The following is a 27,554-nucleotide window of genomic DNA, read 5'->3' on the forward strand; positions in this document are numbered from 1 at the left end:
AGGCTAGGAAGGGGGCAGTCATCATCTTGTGGGTCTCTGCTTTCGCCTTTGTGAATCGTATTGCTTTTGGGGTTGTGTATAAGGCACAGATTGAAATCTTTGAACTGAGTAAGACTTGCCCTGTTTTTTCTTCTGTGTAGGTGTGTATGTGCCCAAGGATTCAGAGTTGCTCTGGACTCCTTCAATTTGTGAAGGGACTCGTCTGTTTTGGTTGCGAACAGCTTGGGGCCTTCAAATGGAGATCCTCGACCGCTGATTGTACCTTCTTGGGAAACCCGGAGAGGTGGAGCTAAGAAGCTTGTTGCATGACTACAGCCATGGCGATGGGGCATGCCATGTCTGCTGAGTCCAGTGAGGCTTGCAAAGCTGTTCGAGTGAGGAGGTGGCCCTCCAAGATGGTCGTTCTGAAATAATACTTTTTGTCTTCAGGAAGAAAATACATAAATTCAGACATGGGTGGCACGCGAACTGCCCGTTGTGGGTGGATAACCCCCAGCCTCGCCCCTTTTGCCCAAGGCCATGCCCCTCCCCCACCAGAGCCCCCATAGTGCTGCTGCAGACCCACCTCCCCAGCCCTCCCGGCCCCAGCCCCGGAGCGCCCGGCAGGCAGTGCAGCCCCAGCCCCAGAGCGCCGGGTAGACGGCATGGCCCCGGGGCTCCAGCCCCAGAGCTAGGCAGGCCGCATGGCCCCAGCTGTTCCAAGTCCCAGCCACAGGCCGCCCCATCCCCAAGCACAGGAAAGAGAGGGAAGCCAGAGGGGACCTGGCGGCGGAGTGTGGGTGGGGCCACGCCAGGCTGTTTGGGGAAGTTTAGCCTCCCGCAGCCTATGATACCCGCGGCCCATTAATTAAGATAATTTTGAATAGTTTGTGTAATTATATTTGGCTATCAACGCCTTGTAGTTAGTAATCCTAAATTGTAGGGTTGCTGACAAGAAAGCCTTACGTCCAAGAAGATCTAATCTCTTCTAGTCGTACGGGGTGGTTCTGGAGTGAGGTTGTCATTCACAGCCACCACTATAAGGAAGTTTGGTGTGGGATGTGAAAACAGAAATTCCCTTCCTTTAGAAGAAACATAATATTTTTTATCTATCCTTTTACAGATGGGTGGGATTGTTGCCAGGGTCTGCCAGATGGTTTTGGCCGAGTCTATGCGAATGTTGTTAATTGGTAGGGCCATCTTGGAGGAGGTTGAAATATGTCAGAGTAGATTTCCCCTTCATCCTTATCGTCCTTGTCACTAGATAAGGGGGGAGCTGTTCTGGGCGGTGTGGCAAGTTGGCTCGGTACTGAGTGTGCTGGACTGAGGTCAGTACCGAGGAGAGGAGATTCTGGCACTGAGGTGACCAGAAGATCCTTGTGGCGGAGGAATTGCTGAGGTACCAAGAGCATCAGTACCAATCAGTAGGATCGTGCGCTATGTGCTGTAAAGGCAGAAGGTGGTGCTATAGCCTGTAACGGTGCTGAGCTGCTCCGACAGTACCGAGGCTGAGGTTTTAGGTTTCCCTTTGCTGCCTATTTCCGAGCAAGCCCACTTAGGGTCTTTTGCTCGCACAGTACCCACGGTAGTGGATGGTCCCGCTACCTCAGCGGTGGAAGGTCCTGGTGCGGTTTGTACTGATGGGGTCTGCAGAGTCAGAAAATGCCGCTTTTTGGAGGATTCCTGAGGAGGTGAGGTTGGAGCCCGCTTTTTGCCACCTTCTTGGCAGAATGCTCTTTTACCTGAGCGGGTGGAGGGGAACCTCTGTTGGAGGCTGCCATGGGAGACCAGTGTCCAGGGAGGGTCCGTGATCTGGGCTCAGACACCAGGCGCAGAAACTTCTCCATCATGAGGAGCTCTAACTGCAGGTCCCTTGCCTTCCTGCCATAGGCTTTCAAGTTGTGGCAGTGTGAACACTTCTGTGGAATGTGTGTCTTGCCAAGGCAGCAGGCACCCTTTGAATGCCTGTCATCAACCAGGATAGACAGTCTGCACATAAGGCAGTGTTTAAACCCGGAGAGCCGAATATGCCCCTCAGAGAAGGGTTTTTCTCCCATGAGGGAGGGTAACTATGCTACTCTAAGGGGTATCTAACAATTGAAACTTAATTTTCTCATATAAGAGAGAGCCTTTTTGTTTGTGTTTTTATAAGAAAAAATAAACGGGGAAGGGTAAGTAACTATTTAACTAACTATTAACTAAGCAACTGGAATCCTAAATTAGATTAAAGAAAGCTAAACTACAGAGGCACTGCTAAGTGCTACGTCTCAAGCCAAGGGAGGTAGAGAAGGAAGTGAGGGGAGGTTGGTCACACGGTGCTATGTAACCCTTGAGGCGGTGCAAGATGGGGACAGTGCACGTGTGACCCAACCAGGCACTGCTACTACAAATCTCTGATTACAAGTGCAGGGGCGCAGATTCACTTCAAGTGGAGCACCCACAGAGACACTCCTGGAAGAAGAACTGCATAGATTCGTGACTCATCACTCTGTGAACCAGTATCATTTCCATTATCTCCTGCATGAGTTTCTGCCCTCTCATTCTTATCCAGGTCCTCATCTCAGGCAGCTGCTGGGAAAGCAGGAAAACTACACTATCCAGACCTAATGGAAAGAAGAGGCAGGTCAGAGTGTGATGAAGATGCTGATGGGCACTGCCACCCATGACACCGCCACCCATGACACCTCCCAGCCTCCCCTGGGACCTCACTCACAAAGGCTGAATAAAAAAGGAGCTAAAAGGAAGTGATGCAGGACTGTAAGATACTGGCTTTTTGTTTATCAGCGAGTGCAATGTTCCGCTCTAGTATCTGGCCTATGTAGAGAATAAAAATTAGAGGAACTTTTCTTTAGCTCAGGTGTTAGAGGCCTGTGATTTTGCAGCTTAAAGATAAGGTTTCTAATTCCAGCTCCCTGTCTAAATATGAGTGATTTGCCTGTCTTCAGAAGCTTTGTTATTGGACTCTGAACTCTCTCAAAAAGGAAGGAATGGAGCTACTGAAGATCATCTACCCCTGCTAGATCACTTGAGAAATCTAATAAAATCAGCATAGAAACCTGACCTTTGTCCCTTCCCAGAAGGAGTTCATCCACCAAGGATTCTAATGATATCTCCCTACCGTACTGTGACAAATAGGCCCATTGGTGCCAATGGGCAAAGCATTAATTGTTCTTTACTAGCAACTCCTGTCTCAGACCTGACAAACTCACTGCATCTAATACACCGCTTTCATGGTATTGATCCTTGAAGGGTAGCATGTGAGGTCTCTATTGAAAGCTTATAATTTATCAATATTCATAATCATTGTGAGATGTGTGGACGAGTAGTATTTAAGGAATAAAATAACTATATTGAAAAATATACCTTATATGGTATTGAAGTAAGAGTTAGTCACCAGGAAACCATCTGTTTCAGTGATGACCCATTCAAGCAGGAGGGAATTCACCCCATCCATGATTAGCCAGTGATGTAATGCAAAGCTCAATTGTCTACCCTTGCCCCTCTCCAAACAGCCAATGAAAAACCATCAAAGATAACTGCAAACGATCAAAACCAACTAGATGAAAAGGGAATGTTGTAACAGACTGGAGAACAACATGTCTTTGAATAAACACAAAAGATTGGTTCAATATATCACAGGGTGAAGATAGACACTGTGCACCCATTCACTGAGGAGACAACTTAAACAAGGGTGTTTCATGAAAGATTGGATCTTGGTTCCTGGGAAGCCAGTCAGCTCTGCAACAGACTGAACTTGGGGGGGGGGGGGGGAAACTACTTTATTGGAAAGGAAAGGTCAGAAGTGTACGGCCAAGTTCGTGTTTTTATGATTTTGTTTTATATTGTAACTATTTGTTTCCATCATTCCCTCTTGTTTCTAGGGGAGCCTTTATTTTTCTCTTAAATAAACCTTCTCTTGTTTTACTGTAAGTGCTCACAAGTGCTGTGCTTTATACAGGAGTGGTGATTTGGGTAAAACTGGGGTACACTGCTCCTGTGGGAACAGAGGATCGGGGATTTTTGTGAGTAGCCAGTGTCAGGGGTTAGATATCACAGGGGAATGCATCAAGGGACTCGGGCGCACCTCTTGTTAAGCTGTGACATAAAGAAAGGGCCGGCATAGCCCAGAAGAGAGTGCTTAGTGGCTAACAGGCTGGTGATATTAGAGGACTGCCACAGGCAAGACAGCCTCACGCTGGAGACGGGGTAAGGAGGTGACTCACAGTCTTGGGTACCCCAAGAACCATCACACATACCCAGATGTAAAGCCAGAAATATAAATGCTGACCTCTTCCCTCTCATGTCACCCTCAGCCCCACCTGCTTTGCAGTAAATTGGTTAGACTATTTCTGCTAAAGATACTCAGGGTTCAAGTTTTCTCCAAGTTACATCTCTGCAACTCTCAGGGCAAAATGTAGCCCAAGAAACTAAAAATCTGTGCAGTAATATAAGCTTGAGGCTTTGCAGTCATTTTATTTGTTTTCACTTATTGGTTAACAGGCCACTTAGCTCAAATTGTACCTGCCTATAAAAATGACTAATATTTCCATCTGACAGCTATTTCCATCCAGAAGAGTTATAGCAACAAGACATTAATCTTGTAAGCTAAATCATGCCTCAAATTAATCAGCAGAGTGACTCCCATTATCTTTATTACATTAGGTTTCAGGAAACATGGCAAAGAAAAAATAGAACAAAAAACATTTTGAAAGGTAAAGAAGCACTCAGGATAAATCTGACCCAAATTTAGATTTGGCAAACATAATACTTCTATTGACATTAGGTTCCATAAAATATTTGCATGAATTAAAAAAAAATCCCACTGGATTTTTTGTAAACAAACGAACTCTCCCCCTACAACATTTGTAAGCAAAGCACTGTAGTAGTGTTCTAGGGCCTAAGGATCTGGCAGTGAAATTGACAGGGTACTTTATCATTGACTTCAGTAAGAGCAGGATTTCACCCTGGAAAGGATGATAGTAAATAAGAATGAAAATGACTATTCTGCTTTAATTCTCATAGCTGGCAGAATATAAAAAAGTAAACAAAAAGCTTATATGATTAAAAATAAATAAGATTTTTAAAATTATTGACTCTTTAGTAATGTAAAGTATGATACATAAATATTTTTTAAATATATGGTGAAAATTTCAAACTTGGGTATCTAAAGTTAGACATCTAAATAAAAGTGGACTGATTTTCAGAGATGTAGAGCACCGGTAGCTCACGTATAAGTCAATGGCCCTGAATCACCACTGCTTGGCATCTTGCACATTCATGCCCAGCTATGCAAAATGTGTGTAAGGTGGTTCCATGGGTCTGAGGGAATGGGGAATTCAGATCTGGTTTTGTTGCACACTCACTTTGCACAGGTTTAAATAGCTACAAAAGATGCAAGCTAGTGGAAAATTAGGCCCTATAGGAGCCACTGGTGCTCAGCGCCTCCAAAAATGAGGCCACTTTTATTTAGGTGCCTGAATCATAGAATCTGAGGGTTGGAAGGGACCTCAGGAGGTCATCTAGTCCAACCCCCTGCGCAAAGCAGGGCCAATCCCCAACTAAATCATCCCAGCCAGGGTTTCGTCAAGCCTGACCTTAAAAACCTCTAAGGAAGGAGATTCCACCACCTCCCTAGGTAACCCATTCCAGTGCTTCACCACCCTCCTAGTGAAAAAGTTTTTCCTAATATCTAACCTAAACCTCCCCCACTGCAACTTGAGACCATTACTCCTTGTTCTGTCATCTGGTACCACTGAGAACAGTCTAGATCCATCCTCTTTGGAACCCCCTTTCAAATAGTTGAAAGCAGCTATCAAATCCCCCCTCATTCTTCTCTTCTGCAGACTAAATAATCCTAGTTCCCACAGCCTCTCCTCATAAATCATGTGCTCCAGCCCCCTAATCATTTTTGTTGCCCTCCGCTGGACTCTTTCCAATTTTTCCACATCCTTCTTGTAGTGTGGGGCCCAAAGCTGTACTCCAGATGAGGCCTCACCAATGTCGAATAGAGGGGAATGATCACGTCCCTCGATCTGCTGGCAATACTCCTATTTATACAGCCCAAAATACCGTTAGCCTTCTTGGCAACAAGGGCACACTGTTGACTCATATCCAGCTTCTCGTCCTCTGTGACGCCTAAGTCCTTTTCTGCAGAACTGCTGCCTAGCCACCCAATCCCTAGTCTGTAGCAGTTCATGGGATTCTTCCGTCCTAAGTGCAGGACTCTGCACTTGTCCTTGTTGAACCTCATCAGATTTCTATTGGCCCAATCCTCCAATTTGTCTAGGTCCCTCTGTATCCTATCCCTACCCTCCAGCGTATCTACCACTCCTCCCAGGTCATCTGCAAACTTGCTGAGGGTGCAATCCATGCCATCCTCCAGATCATTAATGAAGATATTGAACAAAACCGGCCCCAGAACCGACCCTTGGGGCACTCCGCTTGATACCGGCTGCCAACTATACATGGAGCCATTGATCACTACCCGTTGAGCCCGATGATCTAGCCTGTTTTCGATCTACCTTATAGTCCATTCATTCAGCCCATACTTCTTTAACTTGCTGGCAAGAATACTGTGGGATACCGTATCAAAAGCTTTGCTAAAGTCAAGGAATAACAGGTCCGCTACTTTCCCCTCATCTACAGAGCCAGTTATCTCGTCATAGAAGGCAATTAGGTTAGTCAGGCATGACTTGCCCTTGGTAAATCCATGCTGACTGTTTTTGATCACTTTCCTCTCCTCTAAGTGCTTCAGAATTGATTCCTTGAGGACCTGCTCCATGATTTTTCCAGGGCCTGAGGTGAGGCTGACTGGCCTGTAGTTCCCCGGATCCTCCTCCTTCCCTTTTTTAAAGATGGGCACTACATTAGCCTTTTCCCAGTCATCTGGGACCTCCCCCGATCGCCATGAGTTTTCAAAGATAATGGCCAATGGCTCTGCAATCACATCCGCCAACTCCTTTAGCACCCTCGGATGCAGTGCATCCAGCCCCATGGACTTGTGCTCGTCCAGCTTTTCTAAATAGTCCTGAACCACTTCTTTCTCCACAGAGGGCTGGTCACCTCCTCCGCATACTGTGCTGCCCAGTACAGTAGTCTGGGAGCTGACCTTGTTCATGAAGACAGAGGCAAAAAAAGCATTGAGTACATTAGCTTTTTCCACATCCTCTGTCACTAGGTTGCCTCCCTCATTCAGTGAGGGGCCCATACTTTCCTTGACCTTCTTCTTGTTGCTAACATACCTGAAGAAACCCTTCAATTCGATCAGGGTGGATGTAGTCCACTCCCAATAATAGATGAGGAGGTGTCAACTCCAGGAGAGGCAAAGCTGCTTTTCTAATGAGCCAGCCACTACCAGTCCCTATTCAAGCCCAAATTAATGGTGTAAAATTTGCAAATGAATTTTAGTTCTGCGGTTTCTCTTTGAAGTTTGTTTCTGAAGTTTTTTTGTTCAAGTATAGCTACTTTTAAATCTGTTATAGAATGTCCAGGAAGATTGAAGTGTTCTCCTACTGGCTTTTATATGTTATCATTCCTCATGGTAGGTTGGCCCTGTCAACACTGGTTCTCCACTTGTGAGGTAACTCCCTTCTCTTCAGGTGTCATTATATAATGCCTGCATTTGTAATTTTCACTCCATGCATCTGAAGAAATGTTTTTTTACCCACAAAAGCTTATGCCCAAATAAATCTGTTAGTCTTTAAGGTGCCAACGGACTCCTTGTTGATAGTCTGATAGTGTGACTCTGATGAGGACATTTGTAACTGAGTCAGAAGAAAGCGTCCCAGTTCTTAGCTACAACTATGGGCAGCAGGTGAAGCTTCCACTGGGGTAGGCTAGCTCCCTGTCCCGCCACTTCTGCCTGCAGCCCCACCCACACTCCACTCCAGGCCCTGCCCCTCCCCCGCTCAGTCCCCTCCCCACTCGACCCCCGCCACTGCTTGCTGCACCCCTCCTCGTCTCTCCCCTTCCCCCCTCCTCTATCCCCTCCCGATGTCCCTCCTTTCCTCCATCCCACCTCTTCCCCAAGAGCTCCACCACTCTCATTCTCCACATCCCTCCTCTCCTCCACCCTCCCCCCCTGCGGGGGTGGGGAGGTGAGGAAGGACATGGCGAGCGGTGGGCAGGGGAGGTCTGGCAGGGGAGGGGAGTGGAGGAGAGGAGGGACGCAGTGGTTGGGGGGTCCTCGTGGGGGAGGAGACAAGCGGAGCAGCAGGGGGGAGGGCCTCGTGGGGGAGGAGGGTGGAGGAGAGGAGGGATGCGGCGAGTGGCGGGACCTCTGGAGGTGGGGGGTGGAGTGGAGGACAGGAGGGACACAACTGACAGCAGCGGGCGGTGGGGACCTCGTGGAAGGGGCAGAACAGGGAGGGGAAGAGGCAGAGGGCAGAGGGGCCACCACGGCCCAGGCGTCCGGCAGCAGGGCAGCGGCGGCTGCGCCGGGGAAGGCTTAGCCTCCCCTGGCCTACTGTACCCGCTGCCCATGGCTACAACATTACAATAACCCTGAACATTATTTGGCAAACCAGTGACTAAAGATGCCTACAATGATCAAGGCACAGATTAAGCAGCCTGATAATTCTTCAGCTAGCCTTATAACTGCTTCATGCTTTAGCCATATAGTGAATTCAGATACAGTCCAAATCATGTTGCATGTTCTGCTCATGACCTCTGATCCTATTAAGAGTGAAATCTTCTCCATTAATAAACCTGTCCATATGCATTATGGGGTAGCATTAAGCACATCATCCTTACTTTAAGACTGATATCACAGAGATGTATCACAAGAAGGTATTTCTAGTTTAATGAAAGATACCGCAGTTCACATCTGCACTAATATATGAAAAGGTCACTGCACACAAACTGTGATTAATGGAGAGAAGGCCATTGGCTTGGAGGAAAGAGCATGATGCTTATGCAGAAGAATCAGGTTTTGGCAGAACCTTTAAATTTGTGCGCCGAAGGGTTAGCATTACAGAAATTATTTTTAGTTGCTGGAGGGTGGTTCAGGAGAGTGGGTGAGGTTTATGTGACTAGTGTGATGTCATGGTTTGGGAGGTGGTTCTTGAGATCTGCATGGAGACAAAAACCATGTGTGACTGCCTGATGGGGTTCAGCCATATCAAGAATAAAACGGTGGCTAAAACCAAACAAGTTGGGGGAAAGCCAAGTATTAATGACAAAAGACTGTACTGTAGCTTTTAGCTTCCACCCCACATTGGGAGATGCCAACGGGGGGCATTCTAGAGGCAGCCTGGCTGATTCAGCCAGAATTCCTCCAGGGCACTGGGAAGTGAATGCTTGAGTAAGGATTGTGAACAACTTTTTACAGGGTGCAGCCCAACCCCTGGTGCTGACTCAGTTCCAGCAAAAAAGGCCTATCCCTCATACCCCCCCTTTCCTTGTCCACCACCTCCTCCTCCTCGCGGTTCATGGCAGAGGCCTGTGACTCGGGCTCCTCAGAGGTATCCGTGGTGCGCATGTGTGCGGCGGTGGGGTCTCTGCTGAGGATGGGATGCAGCTCTTTGTAAAAGCAGCAGGTCTGTGGCTTGGCACCTAGGGTGACCAGATGAGAGGAAGAAAATATCGGGACACGGGGGTGGCGGGGCACTCACATAAGTGGAAGACAAATTTAAGTGAAGACACATGCTCAACTAGATCGGCATAAACTGCCTTGCATCGACCTAACTTTGTAGTGTAGACCAGGCCTGAAATGATGGTGAAGAGTCTGTTCCCTCAGTACAACCAGTACTGACCAGGCTATCAGACTCCCATACCATATATGAGAAACTATCAAATGAGATCATAAACTGCAGGTAGAGGCTTCCTAGGACACATTATTATGTGCATTTGTTCTGTTTTACTAACTCAAGGAAAGCAATTGTTGCCAGAACGGGATGGTTCCTAGGTCCTTCATTCTCACGTTACCCTTTGTTATGTCTCTCTAGGAAGGTATGGCCAGTCTCTCTCTCTCTCTCACACCAGAGTGCCATGCCGTTCCACAAGAAAAGTCATATTCACACAACGCACAGTCAACCTGTGGAACTCCTTGCCAAAGGATGTTGTGAAGGCCAAGACTATAACAGGGTTCAAAAAAGAACTAGATAAATTCATGGAGGATAGGTCCATCAATGGCTATTAGCCAGGATGGGCAGGGATGGTGTCCCTAGCCTCTGTTTGCCAGAAGCTGGGAATGGGTGACAGGGGATGGATCACTTGATGATTATCTGTTCTGTTCATTCCCTCTGGGACACCTGGCATTGGCCACTGTCGGAAGACAGGATACTTTGGTCTTGCCCAGTATGGCCATTCTTATGTTTTTATTCCTTAACTGGAAAACCCAAGTGGCCCCATCACATATGCAGTGGTATGATTCTGTAGATGACCTAAGGAGGTCTTAAGTGTGGGCGTACAACTCCAGAATGAAATTCTCTAAATATCAGTAGTTGGGATTAATTGGCCAAGATGCCAATTAGACTTTTGGAGCTCTGAGTGGTCACTTGAGAATGCAAAACAAACTATTAACGGGAGGGGCTCTCCTTTAACTCATGGTTCCACACATTTCCAGTGATATGATTCATACCTCTGCTTGTGAGTTTAACAGCTAATTAAGTATGGAGTTCCTCATTATTTAGGCATAAATCTGCAGTAGTTTCTAATCAAAATTGTGTTTAACATGCCTTGATGGAAATGCTCCTTTAGTGTTTGAAGGTTGGACAACATACTGTTATACAGATGGGAAAGTGATGTATAGCTTCTAGTAATACATATGCTTTCTGCATAATTATAATGACCCTGAGATCTCATAAACACACACTATTAAAGAGAACTGTTATTCAACAGAAACCTGAATTGAACTTGATGCTGACAGTTAATACCAAAACTATCATATTTCCACTGCCAGATAATTCCAGAACAAGTTTTGATGTGCTTTAATGGTGATCATTTAGGGAAACTGTAAAAGTCACATACATGTCTATCAGACTCCAGCAAGGTCACTAAAAGCCCTGCAAATCATTCTAGATTCCTTAAATCATTGGGCTGCCTCTTTGCAAACTGACAAACCCTTTCTACTATATGACCCATAAGCAGTAAGAGAAGAAAAAGGAGTGATTACAGTAAGCTGTTTTAGAGATTCTTTGGGCTTGCTCTCACTGAAGAGGGAAAAGACCTAGCCCTACTGTTAAGCTGTATATTTTCTGAGTGAAAGCTGTTCTAACATTGTAGTAACATTAAGCTGGGTATACATTCTAGTACCAGATTATGTTTCAGCCATTTATATAGAAGACAGAAATAAAATCAGCATTTTCTCAATGTCAGCTTCAGCTTGCAAGCCCAAAGACAGATACTATTTTTGAGCTTAAAATGTGATTGACCAATGGCTTTATATTTTTCCATTGCAAAAGCCAAACTATTTCCAAAGTTTATAATTAAAGAGCCAGATGTAAATCACTGTAGCTCTACTGAAGTTAATGAAGCTACTCCAATTTATACTTGCTGAAGATCTGGCCCAGAGACTAGTTTTAGGGTTAAACCCTACCATTCCCCAACAACACTAATTTATTACTCCCCCATTCCCCTCCACCATACGTTGAATACAGTTTTAAGTCCGAATTTAAAAAGAATTCTCCATACAGCTGAGCACCATCTTACCTGGGCTCTTTGGTGAGGATGTGGCAGCACTGGACAATTAGTCGGTCAGTGCCTTGGGTTTTCAAAGCTTGCTCTCAGCCACTTGCAAATAAGAGGCCTTGAACTGGTCACTGAGGAGCTGTAAATGAAGGAGCTGTTTGGGCTCCTGATGCCAATGCTCACAAGTCTCCATTCACTTGAGCCTCACCAAAGCCGATGTTGTGGTGTATAAATAATGTTGGGATTTTTTAGAAGGGATATAACCTCATATGCTTTAGGGCATAAACCAACCAATCTGAGAGGGGTTAGGGAGAAACTGAGCAGATTATTCCATAGCTGTCCACCAAGAGGTTTTTTAACCTTCCTCTGAAGCACCTAGCACTTGCTGATTTCAGTCAAGTTATTGGACTAGACAGACCCTTGGCAGACCACCACCCTCAACAGTCCCAGGTTTCATGGGACTCTCCCACTTTGACCCACAAACCCTCCTGTCACACAGGGCTGGCTGGGTTTGGCTCCCCGCTCTCGGAGTTGCAACCTGACCTCTGATGCACTTAGTCACACAGCACTGTTCAGGTTTGGCCTGACCCCCAGCCCCATGCACCAGGGGACAGGTTGCAACCCCTGGATTGGAGGGCCAAGCCCAGACAGCCCCGTGGGACAAGAGCCGCAGGAGCTGCCGCTATGGGGTGAGCGTGAGGCGGGCTTGCTCTGCAACTCCCTCCCCCACACTGAGGCCTTTCCCAGGGCACCCCCTCTCACACACACACACAGGCGTTACACCCCTCTCCCCCAGGGCAGGACCTGGCATGGGTTGATGACCCAGCATCCCGTCCGTTGCCCCGCGGTGACCAGACATTGTACAGGTTCCCTTTTGACTGGACTTTCCAGTCGAAAATCAGACACCTGGCAACACTGACACTGGGCCATATTCTCAGTATGATCAGCATATTTTTAAGAGCAATAAATATCTCCAACAGGTGCAGGTAATACAAATTTGTCTCCTATGTGCTGTTGCCTCCTCCTGAATATAAGTTTGTTTGCCACATGCTATTGTCTCCTTCCCTGGTTGTGAACACAAATAAGAGATTCTCCAATCCCTAACCCTGCTCACTGCAACACATGCATTACTTGGACATAGGGCCTATTAAAGGTTAAAGATATTTTTTTTATCAGAGCCCCTTGTGAAAGTATTGAAAATTACTCTCTGTTACACTTTCAGGGCTCGTCCCTCCCCAGCTAAGCTAAGGTGCTTCAAAACGCCACGAAGCATATATTGATACGTTCAGTATTATTTTTTCCCCATTAATACTTTATTTGGGTCTTAGGCAGCTTTAACCACATGCACTCTCAGTACAGCAATGATAATGGTTCACTAAGGTTGCAGTGAGTATATAATGGAACTGAACCAGGCACCACAGCTGAAAATTGATAAGACCAATTAACCTTTTCCATAGAGTTCATAAAGGTTAAATGGAAAACGTCAGCTAAAGTTTTCAAAACCTCCTATGTCACAGAGGATCCCAAGTTCCATTTTCAAAAGTGATTAGTCTCTTAAATGCCTAAATCACATTTGAAAATGGGAATAGGTGCTTTTGAAAATTTTACCCCTCTTCTTTAGATTTTACCCAGGTTATAATAATGATTGGCTGTGTCCAACTGGCCTGTAAAACCAGCATTTTACTGGGTTGTAGTGGGCTCTATAGGGAAGACCCTCAATAACCCATAAGCGTTGTGTATTACCGTATATATATATATTTTGCTGTGAACAAGAGCTTTAAAAATCCACCACTGGAAATAAAATCTGTTATAAAAAAAAATTTTTAAACCCTAAAGGAACTAGCTAGTGGAGTTGTGCAACTTTTTCTCAAGCGCAATTCCATAGTGAAACATTTCTTCTGAATTTCAAATGAATGATGAAGAACATAGTAATACAAAGCAACTGCAGGGGAGGTAAGGAAATTACTCCCAACCCACATGAAACAGTCCACAAGCATTGGTGAAGAGATAACTGGCTTAAAAAATAAAAAAGAGGGATAACAATCATTTGTTCCATACCAGTCCTGCACTGCATTAAACGACTCTTCACTGGTGATATCATACATCAGGATGAACCCCATAGCGCCTCGATAATAGGCTGTAGTGATAGTCCTGTATCTCTCTTGTCCAGCAGTATCCTAAATAAAAAAATGAAAGTGGTTAGGCTTTGTGGCCCAGGGTCTCAGAAATAAGATCTAAAAGTTAGGGTCCTACACCCATATTTAGGCAACTAAATCAGTGTTCTGATTTTCAAAAATGCTGAGTACTCAACAGTTCCCATTGCAGTAATTGATTTCTGTTCAAATTTTAGTATTAATTATGTTTCTGCATTAAGTATGTTCTGATCATTGTGTTTTGACACGTGTCCTGTTAAAAAAATAAGGGAAAATGTCAACCCTTTAATTGCTGTTCCCTGCCACACGCTCTGTGCAGCAGCAGAATGTGGCAGAGTTCATTGAATGTCAACACTTCCAAGCAGATGGAAATGGAACAGCAGTTAAGGGCTATTCTGTGTAAAGAGTGTATAAGAATTTAGCACTGATGAGAGAGTGAAATCTTTGGTTTAGCCACAGAGTGGATGCTGCAAGTGCCTTTTGTGAAAGTGCTGTTTAAAACAGGACTATGTGAAAACACACTAGGAAACCTTTAGTGCACACCAGTAGGGTCTACATGGATCAGTTAATGCACAGCACATTAATGCGCTTTAGAAATCACACCCCAATAGAGCACATTACCCCACTACGTAGACAAGCCCCTGTCTGGAGGGGTTACCTTGAGGTGCAGACAGTAGCTCAGGGTTTGTCTATACATTAAACTTATTCCAGATGAAAGTAAAATGTGAATTTTAGGGCTTGTCTACACAGGGACATTCAGGAAAATTAATCTGAATTAACTGAAGGTGTGAATTAGGCAAATAGCATTAAATTCCTGTATGGATACTGTAAAAAGCGACAAAGAGTCCTGTGGCACCTTATAGACTAACAGACGTATTGGAGCATAAGCTTTCGTGGGTGAATACCCATTTCGTTGGATGCACGTCAGACTAACACCGCTACCCCTCTGATGTATGGATACTGTCATTCAGAATTCAAGTGGCTTTAATTCAGATTAGTTTAATTCATGAAGTAAATACGAGTATCCACCCAGGAATTTTGAAGGCATTTAATATGGTTTAACTAATCCACTTTAAAAGTTACTTTGGATTAATTTTGCGCAGTGTCCCCCCATAGTTAAGCATTCAAATGAAATAACTTCCAGAATAACTCCAGCAGTGTACTTTTATTCTAGAATAAAAGTGCCTTTTTCTGGTTTAGCTCAATCAACTTCCAAAGTGATTTAAACTAATTTATGTACATATGGATTTATTCAGGAATGGTTATTCCAGAATACCTATTCAAGAATAATTTCATGTGTAGACAAACCCTCAGTCTCCATGTCCATTCAATTTTTGGCCTATCTGCTGGGACTGCCAATGTGGATATGAAATATTGGTGAGTTTTATGCTGACACACGGCTACAGGAAACCATTTCACATAGGCCATCTGTGACACTGGCAGACCAGGTGGCAGCTCATGCCAAGGTCCCCATGTCTCAACTGAATACTCACAAGTACATAGCCGTAGTCAGTCTGGCTCACCTGTGTGTTAGTATTAGAATTATAAGTCTGTGTTTAGACTTTACTGAATGGTCACAAGTTGCTGCATGCATTAATCTCACTTATAACATTGGTAGCCATATTGTAAGGTAATATTTAAGTGGTTGTATTGTGAACCTCTGTGACTGCGTAAATCACAAGACAGGAGAGAGAGACTAATTAGTGTGAAGGGCTGAACTTCAAGAGTAAGTATTATGCTCTTCCCAAAAGGAAAGGTCCATCAATACCAGACATACTACTGTTGGACATTGCAACTGGAATTTCCTATGTATTGCAACAAGAGGACAAAAGACTTTTGTTATTCTGCTTTCCTCCCTGTGAAGATGACTCAGGCAAGTGGACTGCTCCCATTAGCTGAATTTGCAGCTCTGAGCACATGGCATGAGGGGGATAAAAGCCCCCCAACAAAAGGAACTTGGAATCTTTATGTTTTATGCTCGCCAGGTTGCCAGAAGTCCGGTCAGCTCCGCACAGCTCCCAGCAGCGACCGGCATGTCCCTGTGCCCCGTAGGAGCAGGGGCGATCAGGGAAGCGCCGTACACTGCCCCCGCCCCCACGCTGGCTCCGCAGCTCACATAGCTGGGAACTTCAGCCAATGGGAGCTGTGGGGGTGGTGCCTGCGGGCGCTGGTAGCACACACCATGCAGAGCCCCCTTGTCCCTCCGCCTAGGGGCCGAACATGCAGAGGCTTCTGGGAGCAGCACGAAGCCCCAGCAGGCAGGGAGCCTGCCTTAGCCCTGCTGTGCCGCCAACCAGGAGCCGCCTGAAGTAAGCACTGTCCAGCCAGAGCCCGCACCCCGAACCTCCTGCCCCAGGTCGGAACCCCCTCCCGCACTCTAAAGCCCTTGGCCCCAGCCTGGAGCCCCCTCCTGTACCCCAAATCTCTCATCCCCAGCCCCACAACAGATCCCACACCCTCCTCCGCACCCCAACCCTCTGCCCCAGCCCAGAGCCCCTTCCCGCACCCTGAACCCCTCATTTCTGGCCCCAGAAGCCCTGAGACTCCGTGCCCACGCCCCCGCGGGGCTGTGTGTGGCCCACGACTGATTTTTTTTTCTGTGGGTCAGTGGCCTCTGATAGAAAAAAGGTTCCCCACCCCCTGGTCTAACAGCTGCTTCCTTTATCTCTTCAGATGCAGTGAATGTGATGGGCAGGGAAGGGGGGTGTCTTGGAGTGACTGTCCCTCCTTTTTTATAGTTTCAGTCCCCCTCTTGAAAAACATTTCCAGCTGAAAACTAGGAGACAAAGAGACTATGTAGAAGAATATTCCCTGCTGTTTTTTTTTCACCTGTTTGAACCTCCTTTGTTTGCCCTCCCTGCTTGATGACTCTGTTTACTGCTTCAATGCAAATTAAGGCAAAACACACATTCCTTCTTTTTTTTAAGTATAAACCTGACTTCTGCCTGGGTAGGGCTGTGGCATTTGGAAATGTGTTAATAACATCATACAGGATAATCTTATAACTTCACACAGAAGGTTGCCACACATATTTTACCAGGACAATACTGACTAGGAAATTATAAGTTTCATAATGATACCTTACAAGGCATGTTTTGTACAAAGATTATTAAAATAGTATGTAGGGTATGAATACAGGGGCGTATTCTGTCATGGTGATATCTAAGGTGCAATGGACCTGGGGTTAGTGACTGGTCCTTTGGAACTGGGAGTAACCTGAATATTGCTGTCATTCTTGGTGTAAGGGACCATCTATCACAAAAATAAACTTATCTGAGTGATAAGATAGACCAGGGTACCAAAGGGGACTGTCTGTTACTCGATGTTAAGGCTGTTATAGTGCCTGACGAGTTTACACTTGATAATTCATTGGTGAAATCTAAATACAGAACTCACAGACAGTTTGGGGTTTGTGCCCTATTTCCTAAAAGTCTGCCCTGAAGTTGGTACTCACACCCTTGAGTCACTGCAGGCAGCAATACCATTTGATGCCTATTAGGTGAGTGTAACAACTTTTACTCATTACTGAGGTGGCCTAGATTTAACCTAGCACCTAGAGGTGAAAAGGTCTATAATTACCAACCTACTAAACATTCCATTCCTTTGGATCTGCTCCATGAAGCAGGTACAGTACTCAAGTAATTAAAATATCTTCCGTTTGGGAGGTATTATGGATCATTTGCACAAATGTATTTCATCCATCTTTCAGCAAACAGATGCTCTGAAATAGCTGTAGGGAGACCAGAGCCTTATCTTCAAGGCACACGCTCAGTGTAATACATTGATTGCTGCAGTTACTCTTATGGATAAGCAGTTCTGAAATGGATGGTGGTGCTCAGCCTCCACACTCCAGCTTTTAAAAAAGGCCTTTCATGCCACTGGTTTAAAACATGATTAGCAAAGTTTCCTCCCCTTAGTCTTGGAGAAAAATGTCTAAGGATAGGTCTACACTGCAAGGCCCGCGGCATGGCCACAGCTGGGCCAGGTCAGCTGACTTGGGCTCCCGGGACTCGGATTGCAAGGCTACAAAGCTGCAGTGCAGATGTTTGGGCTCAGAAAGGAGGCTGAGCTCCAACTCTCCACAAGGAGGGAGGGTCTCAGAGCCCAGGCTCCAGCCTGAGCCTGAACGTCTACGCTGCAATTTTTATCCCCGCAGCCCAAGCCTTGCAAGCCCAAGTCAGCTGACCTGGGCTCTGAGACTCGGTGCCACAGGTCTTTTAGTGAAATGTAGATGTACCCTAAAAGGGCTTTATCAACCCTGCAGCTTCAGCAGAAAAATTCAGAGACTGGTTGAAAGAGTCTTTGCAGAATATAGTTTAAGGCAAATAAATCCCCCTGTACAAAACTCCTCCAGAGATGTAGGGCCTGATTCTAATCTCATCAGCACTGGTTTAAATCAGGAAGCGCTCCACTGAGTTCAATGGAGTTACACCCGTGTATAACTGTTATAAGTGAGATCAGAATCAGACCTGACGTATTTCAAGTCTCACTTCCCATAATTTCAATATACACAGCCGTAGTGCTTGCATCTGCTCATGAAGGGCTAAGATGCTGGCTGCCTAGCAAGCAAGCCTTAATGTTTTTTTCCCCCGCTTTCACAGTAACCACTGGTATTCTTCACCAGGGTGTTATAGGGAGTTCTCTGGAGGAGGAAGGCTCATGTAAACAAGTTCCTTGCAGCTTCCTGATAGGGTTTGGCCTTCCACCACAACCATGGAGCCATGCAGTCCATGGGAATATCTACAGCCCTAGCCCAGAAATATCTCCTCGGTAGAGAAAGCTACAGCTTTCTACACCAGAGGATCCTTCTCTCTCCTTAAGGGTACGTCTACACTGCATGCTTCTTTCAATGGTGTGTAGAGTACATACACAGGTAACACATGTCTCTCTCCCTCCTGACTGCACAGTTCCCTGCCTAACACTGTGATATCCCCACCAAGCCAGTCTGCCTAAAAAGGCCAGTGCCTGTGCTTTGCTTTCTCTCCAAGGGCTATGAACAGTGTATTGCCAGCAGTTACAAGTTACCACACACCTCTTTCTAAGCCAGTATGTTTATTCTTAAGGTAAAAGCATTACAGAGAAAACAATAAAAGTCCCTATACGCATGCTAAAAGCTTACCAGGAGTTACCCATCCGTTTTACGAGGCTCTAGTAGGCCAAAGTCTTTCCACCTCTTCTGCAAGGGTTGGGGCCCCCCCTTGTACAGAAGGGATCAGAAAGAAGGTCCTGTGTCAGTTCAAGCTCATCCTTTTAGACCAAAAGCCCTTTCTTTGTCTCTGGAAAACCCAGCTTGAACCAATATATACACACCACTCCAAGAGGTAGTTCCTCTCTAGAGTTGTTCAGTCTCAGCCTTGGTCTATACTTAAAATTATATCGACCTAGCTATGTCACTCAGGGCTGTGAAAAATACTGCATGCTATAGTTAGGTCGAACTAACCAACCCCTAGCATAGATGCAGGTAGGTCGACAGACAGGAGAATTCTTCTGTCGACCTAATTACCACCTCCCAGAGAGATACATTAACTACATTGATGGAAAAAACCCTTCTGTCGATGTAGGAAATACCTACACTACAGCGCTGCAGCTGTGCCACTGTAGTGGCTGTAGGGTAGACATGACCTCAGTGACTCACCTTAATCACCCCCCCCCGGTAACCTTCCCCCATGGAGTAGAACACAATCATACATAAACCATTCATAAATCTAATGCAATGGCCCCCAAGATACTGCATGCAGTGCAGTAGCTATCATAATTGGATTTCTTTATTCTGCATTTGTAGCAGTTCCCCACCCCACCCTGAGTTTAAAACACAGCAAGCCCTTATATGTAACTAAGCACCTAAGTTTATTGTTTGGGAGAGTCTTCTAATGAAGGGGGGAAATAATGAATACTGATGGCTTTTTTGAGTTGCCTGCAAGACCTTTAGACAGAATATAACTAAGCTGATTAAAAGACCAGGGAAGCAAGTACATGAGGTACAGGCAGAGATCAGCACAAATGATGTCGTAGTTCTAATTAACAGCCTGGGAAGAACTGCCTGAACCTTCAGTGTCCAGAAGCCTGTTTGGCTGTCCCTGACTAAGAATAAGATAGCTTTTTATAACTAGGCAAAGAAGTATCTTAGCAAGGTACATTAGGGCTAATAACTAACCCAGTGTCTGGGTTCTCTTGCGATAACACATGTACCTCCCCTTGACATTCAACTAAGTTTGCTATATGCAAAAGAATAAACAAAAAACCCTGTTACAAGGGACCTTCGGACAAAAATATGAAAGCTCTTACAATACCTGAGCCATCAAAAGTTGAGCATGAGTCACAGGGAAAGACCCAAGACCCAAATGCGTTTGCATGGAGTACTTGTGTCAGATGCCCAACTACTCAAATGATCCAATTCTTAACTATTCATGATAACATTAGCATATCCAGAATTTTTTAAACCTGCATTAACAGAAATAGAAAGCCAAGGACAACATTTAAAAGGGTCATCATGCTTAAGATTTTAGGCCCCAATTTCATGCTTTTTTATTCAGGTTTGAAAGTCAGGATTCTCATTGATGTTGTTCTTTTGACAACTATTTGTGACCACAAAGAATTTAAAAGAAAAGTGCAATTTCTCATCTGAATCAGGGTCAATCTAATCTAAGCACACATCACATACCACTTTTGTCCTAGAGCATGTGACAAACAGCTTGGTGGTAAAATCAGACATCTATATAAATAAAAGATTGATCTGCAGTTCAACTGCTTGGATACAGTCACAAATGTTTACATTTCCAGTCCACTAACTCACTGATTTCTCTTCATCTGGATCCCTCACAATGACGCACTTCTGCCTTGAGTCAATGATATAAAATATATTTTTAGAACAAAAATCCTAGTTCTTCCCTCCTCTGGGTTTTCCAGTGCATTCTGTCTACTCTGTGTCTGTCTTAGACGGTAAGAGATTTGGGGCAGTGACTGACTGTGTCTTAGCACAAAGCACACTGTTGGTGCTTAATACACAACAAAACAGCAACAACAGTCACCGCTGCATCACGACATCAGTGATCTCCAGTTAGGATGAAGAGATTTCTGCCCTCCCCCACCCAACTGTGAGATTTATAATATGACTTTTTATACCTTCCTTTCAATGGTGCTGTTGTTGGAGACAGGATAACAGATCATATGGCCCAGTGATGCCAGGAGTGACAAGTTATTTGACATCTAAGCATCTGTTGAGAAACATCTGACTCCTTGAAATCATAATTTGATTCCCAGAAGAGTTCCCTCAGCCCCTTCTCCTTGCAAGGTAGGCAAACTGAGTTTGTGAAAAAGGGTGAGCCCTTTGGCGATTCTATACCTATACCCAAACAGAAACAACTGGCTGGCTTATAGAGTCACTACTTACGGGGTTCTGTGACCTTACTTACTTGGTGTCCTTATATTCAAGCACAATGGGCCAAATTCAGACCTGCTGTAAGCAGAGGCAACTCTGTTGACATCTGTGAAATTTCATCGGCTTATACAAAATCTGAATTTAACCCAACTATATTCACACAGACATGGTGACTTGGTCCAGCCACGTTAATAGGGGGTTCTCATCCATCAGACTCTCTGAGGTCGCATCTTGAAATGAATGTCCTCCATAAAGTTATGGAATGAGGAACCATGACAACTCCACTGCTGGAAATTTAAGCTGTGTCTTGTCCCACTGTGCTGCTGAAGTTCAGGGATTGAAAATCATCTTGGGCCAAGTATTTTTTTCCTTTTCCCAGGAAAAATTATCTTTAACTGTGAATTCCAGATTTTGGGGGGGGGGGGGGGGGGGGCTATTGGCTGTAGGAGATCCACCGCCATTAGTCTTCCCTGCTTAACACTACCACCCTGGAACTATGTGCTTTTAACCTTGTTTCTTTGCTGATGCTGATTTGATCCCTGCAGACCTTCCATCTTCTTCATTAAAAGAGTAAAGTAGTTGGCTGAGCTGCAGGGACTTGGTGGCTCTTTATGGCAGTCCTTTATATTATATTGCAGGGGTTCTCAAACTAGGGGTCGGAACCCCTCAGGGGATCATGAGGTGATTACATGGGGGGTCGCGAGCTGTCAACCTCCACCCCAAACCCTGCTTTGCCTCCAGCATTTATAATGGTGTTAAAATATATTAAAAAGTGTTTTAAATTTATAAGGGGGGGGTCGCACTCAAAGGCTTGCTATGTGAAAGGTAAAAAAGTTTGAGAGCCACTGTTATATTGTATTGTATTTTATATACCCAAACACACATTTAAAAAAAACAAATTTAAATTTTTAAACATATTGGAAAGAATTAAAGGTCCTAACACACTTAAATGTACCTCTGTACTATGGGTATGTGTGTGTACATGTATATATATATATATATATATACACACACACACATACACACACACACACGTAGTAAGATGAGGCCCTGAAACATAAGCTCTTGTGTCAGAGGCCCAGTCTGAGGCCTGAAGCCTGAACCAAAGTACTTCCAGGCATTGCTAAGCAAAAGCTGGGCTGTGAGCCAGAGGCAGGCCTCACTCACAGAAGTTGGCGAGAAGAGGGTTGTTAGAAGCAGGTGCATTCACACATAAGTGCTAATAAGAAGAACTTGTGCCAAGATGACACCTGGACAGCCCGATACAAGGACACTCCATAGACATAACAAGGAACAGGCAGGTGGATCTTAAAGACAGGGTCAAATGGACAGCATGATGGATAGATCTGTTTGTCTGAAACAACATGATCAAAGGGGGAGACAGCACCCTAATAAGCCAAGGGGTGTACCTTAATACATCAGTAGGGATGAGTAATCTGTCCTGTAACTGTATAAAAGTAGGTCCCGGAGTGCGCATCTTTGTCTGGCCTAGGGGGCAGTGGAAAGTCCCGCCACTGACTCAGCCGGTCCATTGCCAGGGGGGCACAAATTCGTAGTATGTCTTGTAGAATCTACGGGAAACTATTACTGTGCTTCGTTTGACAATAAACCTGGCTCGGGTTCCTTCGTACCTTACTAGAGTCTGTGGTCTTTGGGGGTTCTCTCAGGGTCTGCTGTGTCAGCTATCTGCACAGAGCTGGGGCAGCACACAGAGGGAACACGCACGCAGCCGACTGTTCTCATCGAACAAGAGCAAAGCACCACAGTGGTAGCTACTGACAACAACAACACCACCACCACCACCACCACCACACACATTATATTTCATAGGGTTATATACAGATTTTATCAGCATGAATTTGGGATGGCTGTCATTACATAGTCTTCCCAACAAGTATTTTATTTGTGCAATTTATCACATGGTGGCCATTATCCTATATGTAGTATATTATCTTCTTATACATATTAGCACTTACATAGGGATTTTAACTCATTCCACCTAAATTCCCTCTGTAGTTTTAATTCAATATGATTTTTTAATTCTTTGCTTTGGCTTAACTGTTGTGTAGTGTTGGTGTACATTGTTAAATAGTTGCAGTGTTCCACTCAAGAAGTTTCTGCACTTCAGCATGGTGGATGATGGGATAAGATTTATATAATTGTTTTCCTTTGAAAAGGATACTCTGTTTTAAAGGCATCAAGCAAGGGGCTAAGCAAAAGTCACTTCTGAGACAAAAGGAAGTTTTGAGAATATTAGGCGGTGAGAGAAGAGAGCTCAGGCTGCCCTATGAATCACTAAGAAATTAACGGTAAAAGTAATAATGTTGATGAGCATTGATCCTATTGTTCCTGCTGGCATCCAAAAATAGAATTAAACAGGAGAGCAAGATGAGTCACTGGTTACTATGGAGGAGATATGACATCACGAAATGCTTGTGAAGCTTAGTTCTCTCTCATTTCACCTGCTGGCAGGAGCAAATTAACCCTAGAGTTTAGCTCTCATTAAAACATTCCAGGTCAAGAGACAGAATTAACCATGTTATTTCTCTCTCATTACCTAGTATTCCCATTGACCATGAGCCATTGGAACCTACTTGAGTGAACTCACGATATAATGAAACCCTGTTAACTGTAATCAGCTAGTTGCAATATATGTTATATTAGCAACTTGGAGAAAAATTATTCCAGAGGAAAAAATGATTTTACTGTAAGGCCTTGTCTATGCTAGGATTTTTTCCTTAAAGTTTCCCAACTCTGGCTACCATCACTTCAGCTCCAATAGTGATAGTAAAGGTGGGAGGCCTAGTGTAGAGACAGTGCCAGTGGCGTGCCAGTGTTTCAGCCACCCTGTTTTGTAGACCTGCTCTGTGCAGGGTTAGACCACACAACCACATGCAGCTCCATCTAGATTAGTACTCCCAGCATTGCTACCAAGGGTGGACCTCCGCCAGTAGGACATTTTAGGAAATAACTTCTAGTATAGACAAAGCCTAAGGCCTGGTCTATGCGAAAATTGGGTCGGCTTAACTATCTTGCTCTGGAGTGTGAAAAATCCACCTCCCTGAGCAACATAGTTAAGCGAACCGAAGTCCCCATGTAGACAGTGCTAAGTCAACTGAAGAATTCTTCCGTCGACCTAGCCACCGCCTCTCAGGGAGGTGGATTACCTATGCCGACAGGAGAACACCTCTCATCGGCTTAGGTAGTGTCTACACTTGAAATGCTACAGTGGCGCAGCTGCAGCACAGCATCTGTGCTGCTGTAGTGTTTAAAGTGCAGACAAGCCCTAAGAGGTTTTACAAAACATGGTTAGTCAGCAGATGGGCACAAGGCTTTAAACTCCCTTCCTCCCTTTATTGTTAACTCTGTTTTCTATAACTGATGCTTTGAATGCCCCTGGGGCAAACTTGTACTACTACAAATAATAATAAAGTCCTACGTTTATATACTGCCTTTCCTCCCAAAGGATCCAAAAGCACCTTACAAACAAAACTCATATAGGGAAAAAAAGACCCTAGACACACTTCACCCCACCACTCAAATGCAGCCATTTCTGGAGTGAAAAACAGCAATTGATTAACATCACTCAGCAACTCTACACAACAATTTAGGTCAAGAAGTGAAAAACTGACTCAGCAAGGCATTGTTTTTGGTCAGCAGAATGTAATTACCCAAAGTGGAATCAGATCAAGATACTGTGATTAACACTCCCGCTTATAAGGAGTTAAAATAAATGATTTTCCTTTTCCTAGCTGCTTTGAGCTCACAGCAAGGGATTAGCAGCCGTTGCCCTATTCAGCCAGCCAAACAATATTTGGGGTTGAAACAGGGCTGCTTGCTTCACAAACATATCTTCCCCTGCTTATCACTGTACAGGTCAGGTTTCCCTTCTGTGACATTTACAAGCCAGTGCCTGCAAAAGAGAAAAACAACACAAAGATGTACACTGAAAAAAGGAGGATTAGGTTCACTGTGCCTATGTCTTACAGATATCTTTTATCTAGCTCAAACATCTTCATTTGTCTGCACACAAATTAAAATACCAGTCAGTTTGATTTTTTTCTTGATCCTGTTACTTTGAAGGAAAAGCAAAAAATGCATGGGGGTGCAAAAATATAGGCAACTCCATAACGTATCTCCTCCCAACTTCCATTTCTTTAGTAGCAAATAAATACTGGAAGTTGAACGCGAATAAAATTCAACAGCTCCAATGCACTGTCAGGACTATGCACTGAGTGCAAATGATGAAATCATTATTGCTACAATATAAACATTTGTTTTATTAATAATACACTCTGAGGTTCTTGAATTAGAATAATTATATACATGCAAAGCACTTTATATTCCTAGATAAACCGATGTAAGGGATATATATAGGGATCTGTTAATCCAACACTGAAGTGCAGTTACCACTAGGATGGAATATGGCAGCTATTTAAAAGCTCAGAGCAACATTATACAACATAATATAGTGTTGTATTATGTTGTATAATGTTATCAATCCAAGTTTATTTCTATCATAAGCAAACTGCCAAAGCAGAAAACACAAAATTCAGGTTAGAGCATCTTGTTATGTGGTCTTTTTAGCATTTTGTACAGACCCTAATAAAATATTTTAGTCTAGCAAGTAACAATAGAAAGATGATAGTTGATGTGAATCAGCAATATGGATTTCAGAGTGGTAGCCGTGTTAGTCTGTATCAGCAAAAAGAACGAGGAGTACTTGTGGCACCTAAGAGACTAACAAATTTATTTGGGCATAAGCTTTCGTGGGCTAAAACCCACTTCACTGGATGATTAGGTTAGAGTAGTCGGCTGGGAGCCAGGCCTCTTCAGTCCTATTTCTAGGAGGTCAGATGTCAGGATAACGACCGTGGTATAAAGATGGATAGATTCTATTGATTTGCTGCGTGATCTTGGACCATTTGTAAAAGAGGGGTAAAAATATCTACATCACCGGGGTGTTTATGAGGCTTAAATTAGTTTGTGCGTGTAAGGTGCTGTGTGTATCCTAAGTAGATGTCCCCTCAAACAGCCCAAATGGGGTAATGACAGTAGTCTTCTCTCTGTCTTCCAGATCCAGTGCCACCTGGAAATACCCAGAGGTGAGGGCTAAAGATTTTGGCCCTTCCCAAAAGATCCAGAAACTCTGACTTTCGGAAGAAGATACACATCCTTTTGGGTCACCTGCATCAATCATGTATAATCACAGAAGAAAGAGACACCTCCATCTTTCTTCGCCACTATCACTCAGGCAAAGCCCATGGACCATCTCTTTCTTTGTGGATGCCTGGGAAGACCAGATCTTGCACATGTCAGTTGAATTCCTGGAAGACAGCTAGGGACACCCTCCTGTGTTTCCGTTTAATTGGTTCGGTTTTCTCCAGGAGGATTCGGTCAGTGACTGTGTTGGTATGCCCAAAATCGGTGTCATCTCTGGAGAAGAAAGGCATCCTTAAGTTTTTCCAATAACTTGACCAGTTGCTGTATCTGTTCTTCAGTCAGGTCCTCCTGGTCAATCTGTACTGGAACTTCCCATTGCTGATTACCACTGGTTGAGCCTGGAGATGTCATACCTTCAACCTTGTGGATGTATAATACCTGATTTCACTGAGCATGGCCTTTCCCACTGGGACTACTGTAGCTGGCAAGTAGACCTCAGCACTGTGAACCCTTGGATGAAGTAGGATTGTCCGTTCATTACCATTTAACACTCTTAGTGGAATCTGTCCATCCTTACTTTGGGCCAAAGTATTGGCCACATATACTCCTTTGGGCAAATCTGTTGCATGGGACCCTTCCATTAGAACAGAGCCCTGTTCCTGCTTTGACAAGGCACAACGCTGTCCTTCCAACAGTCTCTCACTAAGTGGTGGAATAATAACAGGCTTCTTGCTAACCCCTGCAGAATTCCCACTCTTCCCTCCTCATTTGACTGATTTACTTGACATTCGATCCTGGCTTGGACCAGGGCCATCATTGCCTTCCCATCCTGAGTGAAGGCAAACCATCTGAAGAGAGGCATGAGTCCAGTTAGCGCTCTGAGGATGTTCATTCCTACAATGCTGGGGATCAGTCTCTCCCCTGGGTTTGTGGTAATTGCATCCTTGATGACAAACATACTTTTGTTTGGGAAAGCCTGTCCCAACAGCGTTATTGGCACATCAAGGCATCCAAGCATGGGGATTCTTAGTCCATTAGCTGCAGTTAACCTTACAAAATTCACATTCTTCATCGGTGTATACAATCCCAAAAGTGCAGCTGAAATGATGGTAACCTCTGAACCTGTGTCCAATAAACAAAGGGTAGGCACTTTGCCTGTCTCAATTCTACAACCAGACAGTTGCCAAACACTTTCTCCTTAAACTCTCGGTCACAGTAATTTCCAGTAAACTTTCTTGCCCAACAGCAGCCAT

The 27,554-nt window shown here is 44.6% G+C and overlaps 1 protein-coding gene across 1 annotated transcript in view; it reads right to left on the reverse strand.

Annotated features, from left to right (window-relative positions):
• RAB3B (RAB3B, member RAS oncogene family) overlaps positions 1–27,554 on the reverse strand; it is a 130,207-nt gene that overhangs the window by 19,584 nt on the left and 83,069 nt on the right. Inside the window, exon 4 of the mRNA XM_065409499.1 lies at positions 13,666–13,784. Coding sequence (XP_065265571.1) covers positions 13,666–13,784 — 119 coding nt within the window. The remainder of the gene's footprint in view (positions 1–13,665; positions 13,785–27,554) is intronic.

This window comes from Emys orbicularis, chromosome 8, assembly GCF_028017835.1.
Source record: "Emys orbicularis isolate rEmyOrb1 chromosome 8, rEmyOrb1.hap1, whole genome shotgun sequence".
Classification (NCBI taxonomy): domain Eukaryota; kingdom Metazoa; phylum Chordata; order Testudines; family Emydidae; genus Emys; species Emys orbicularis.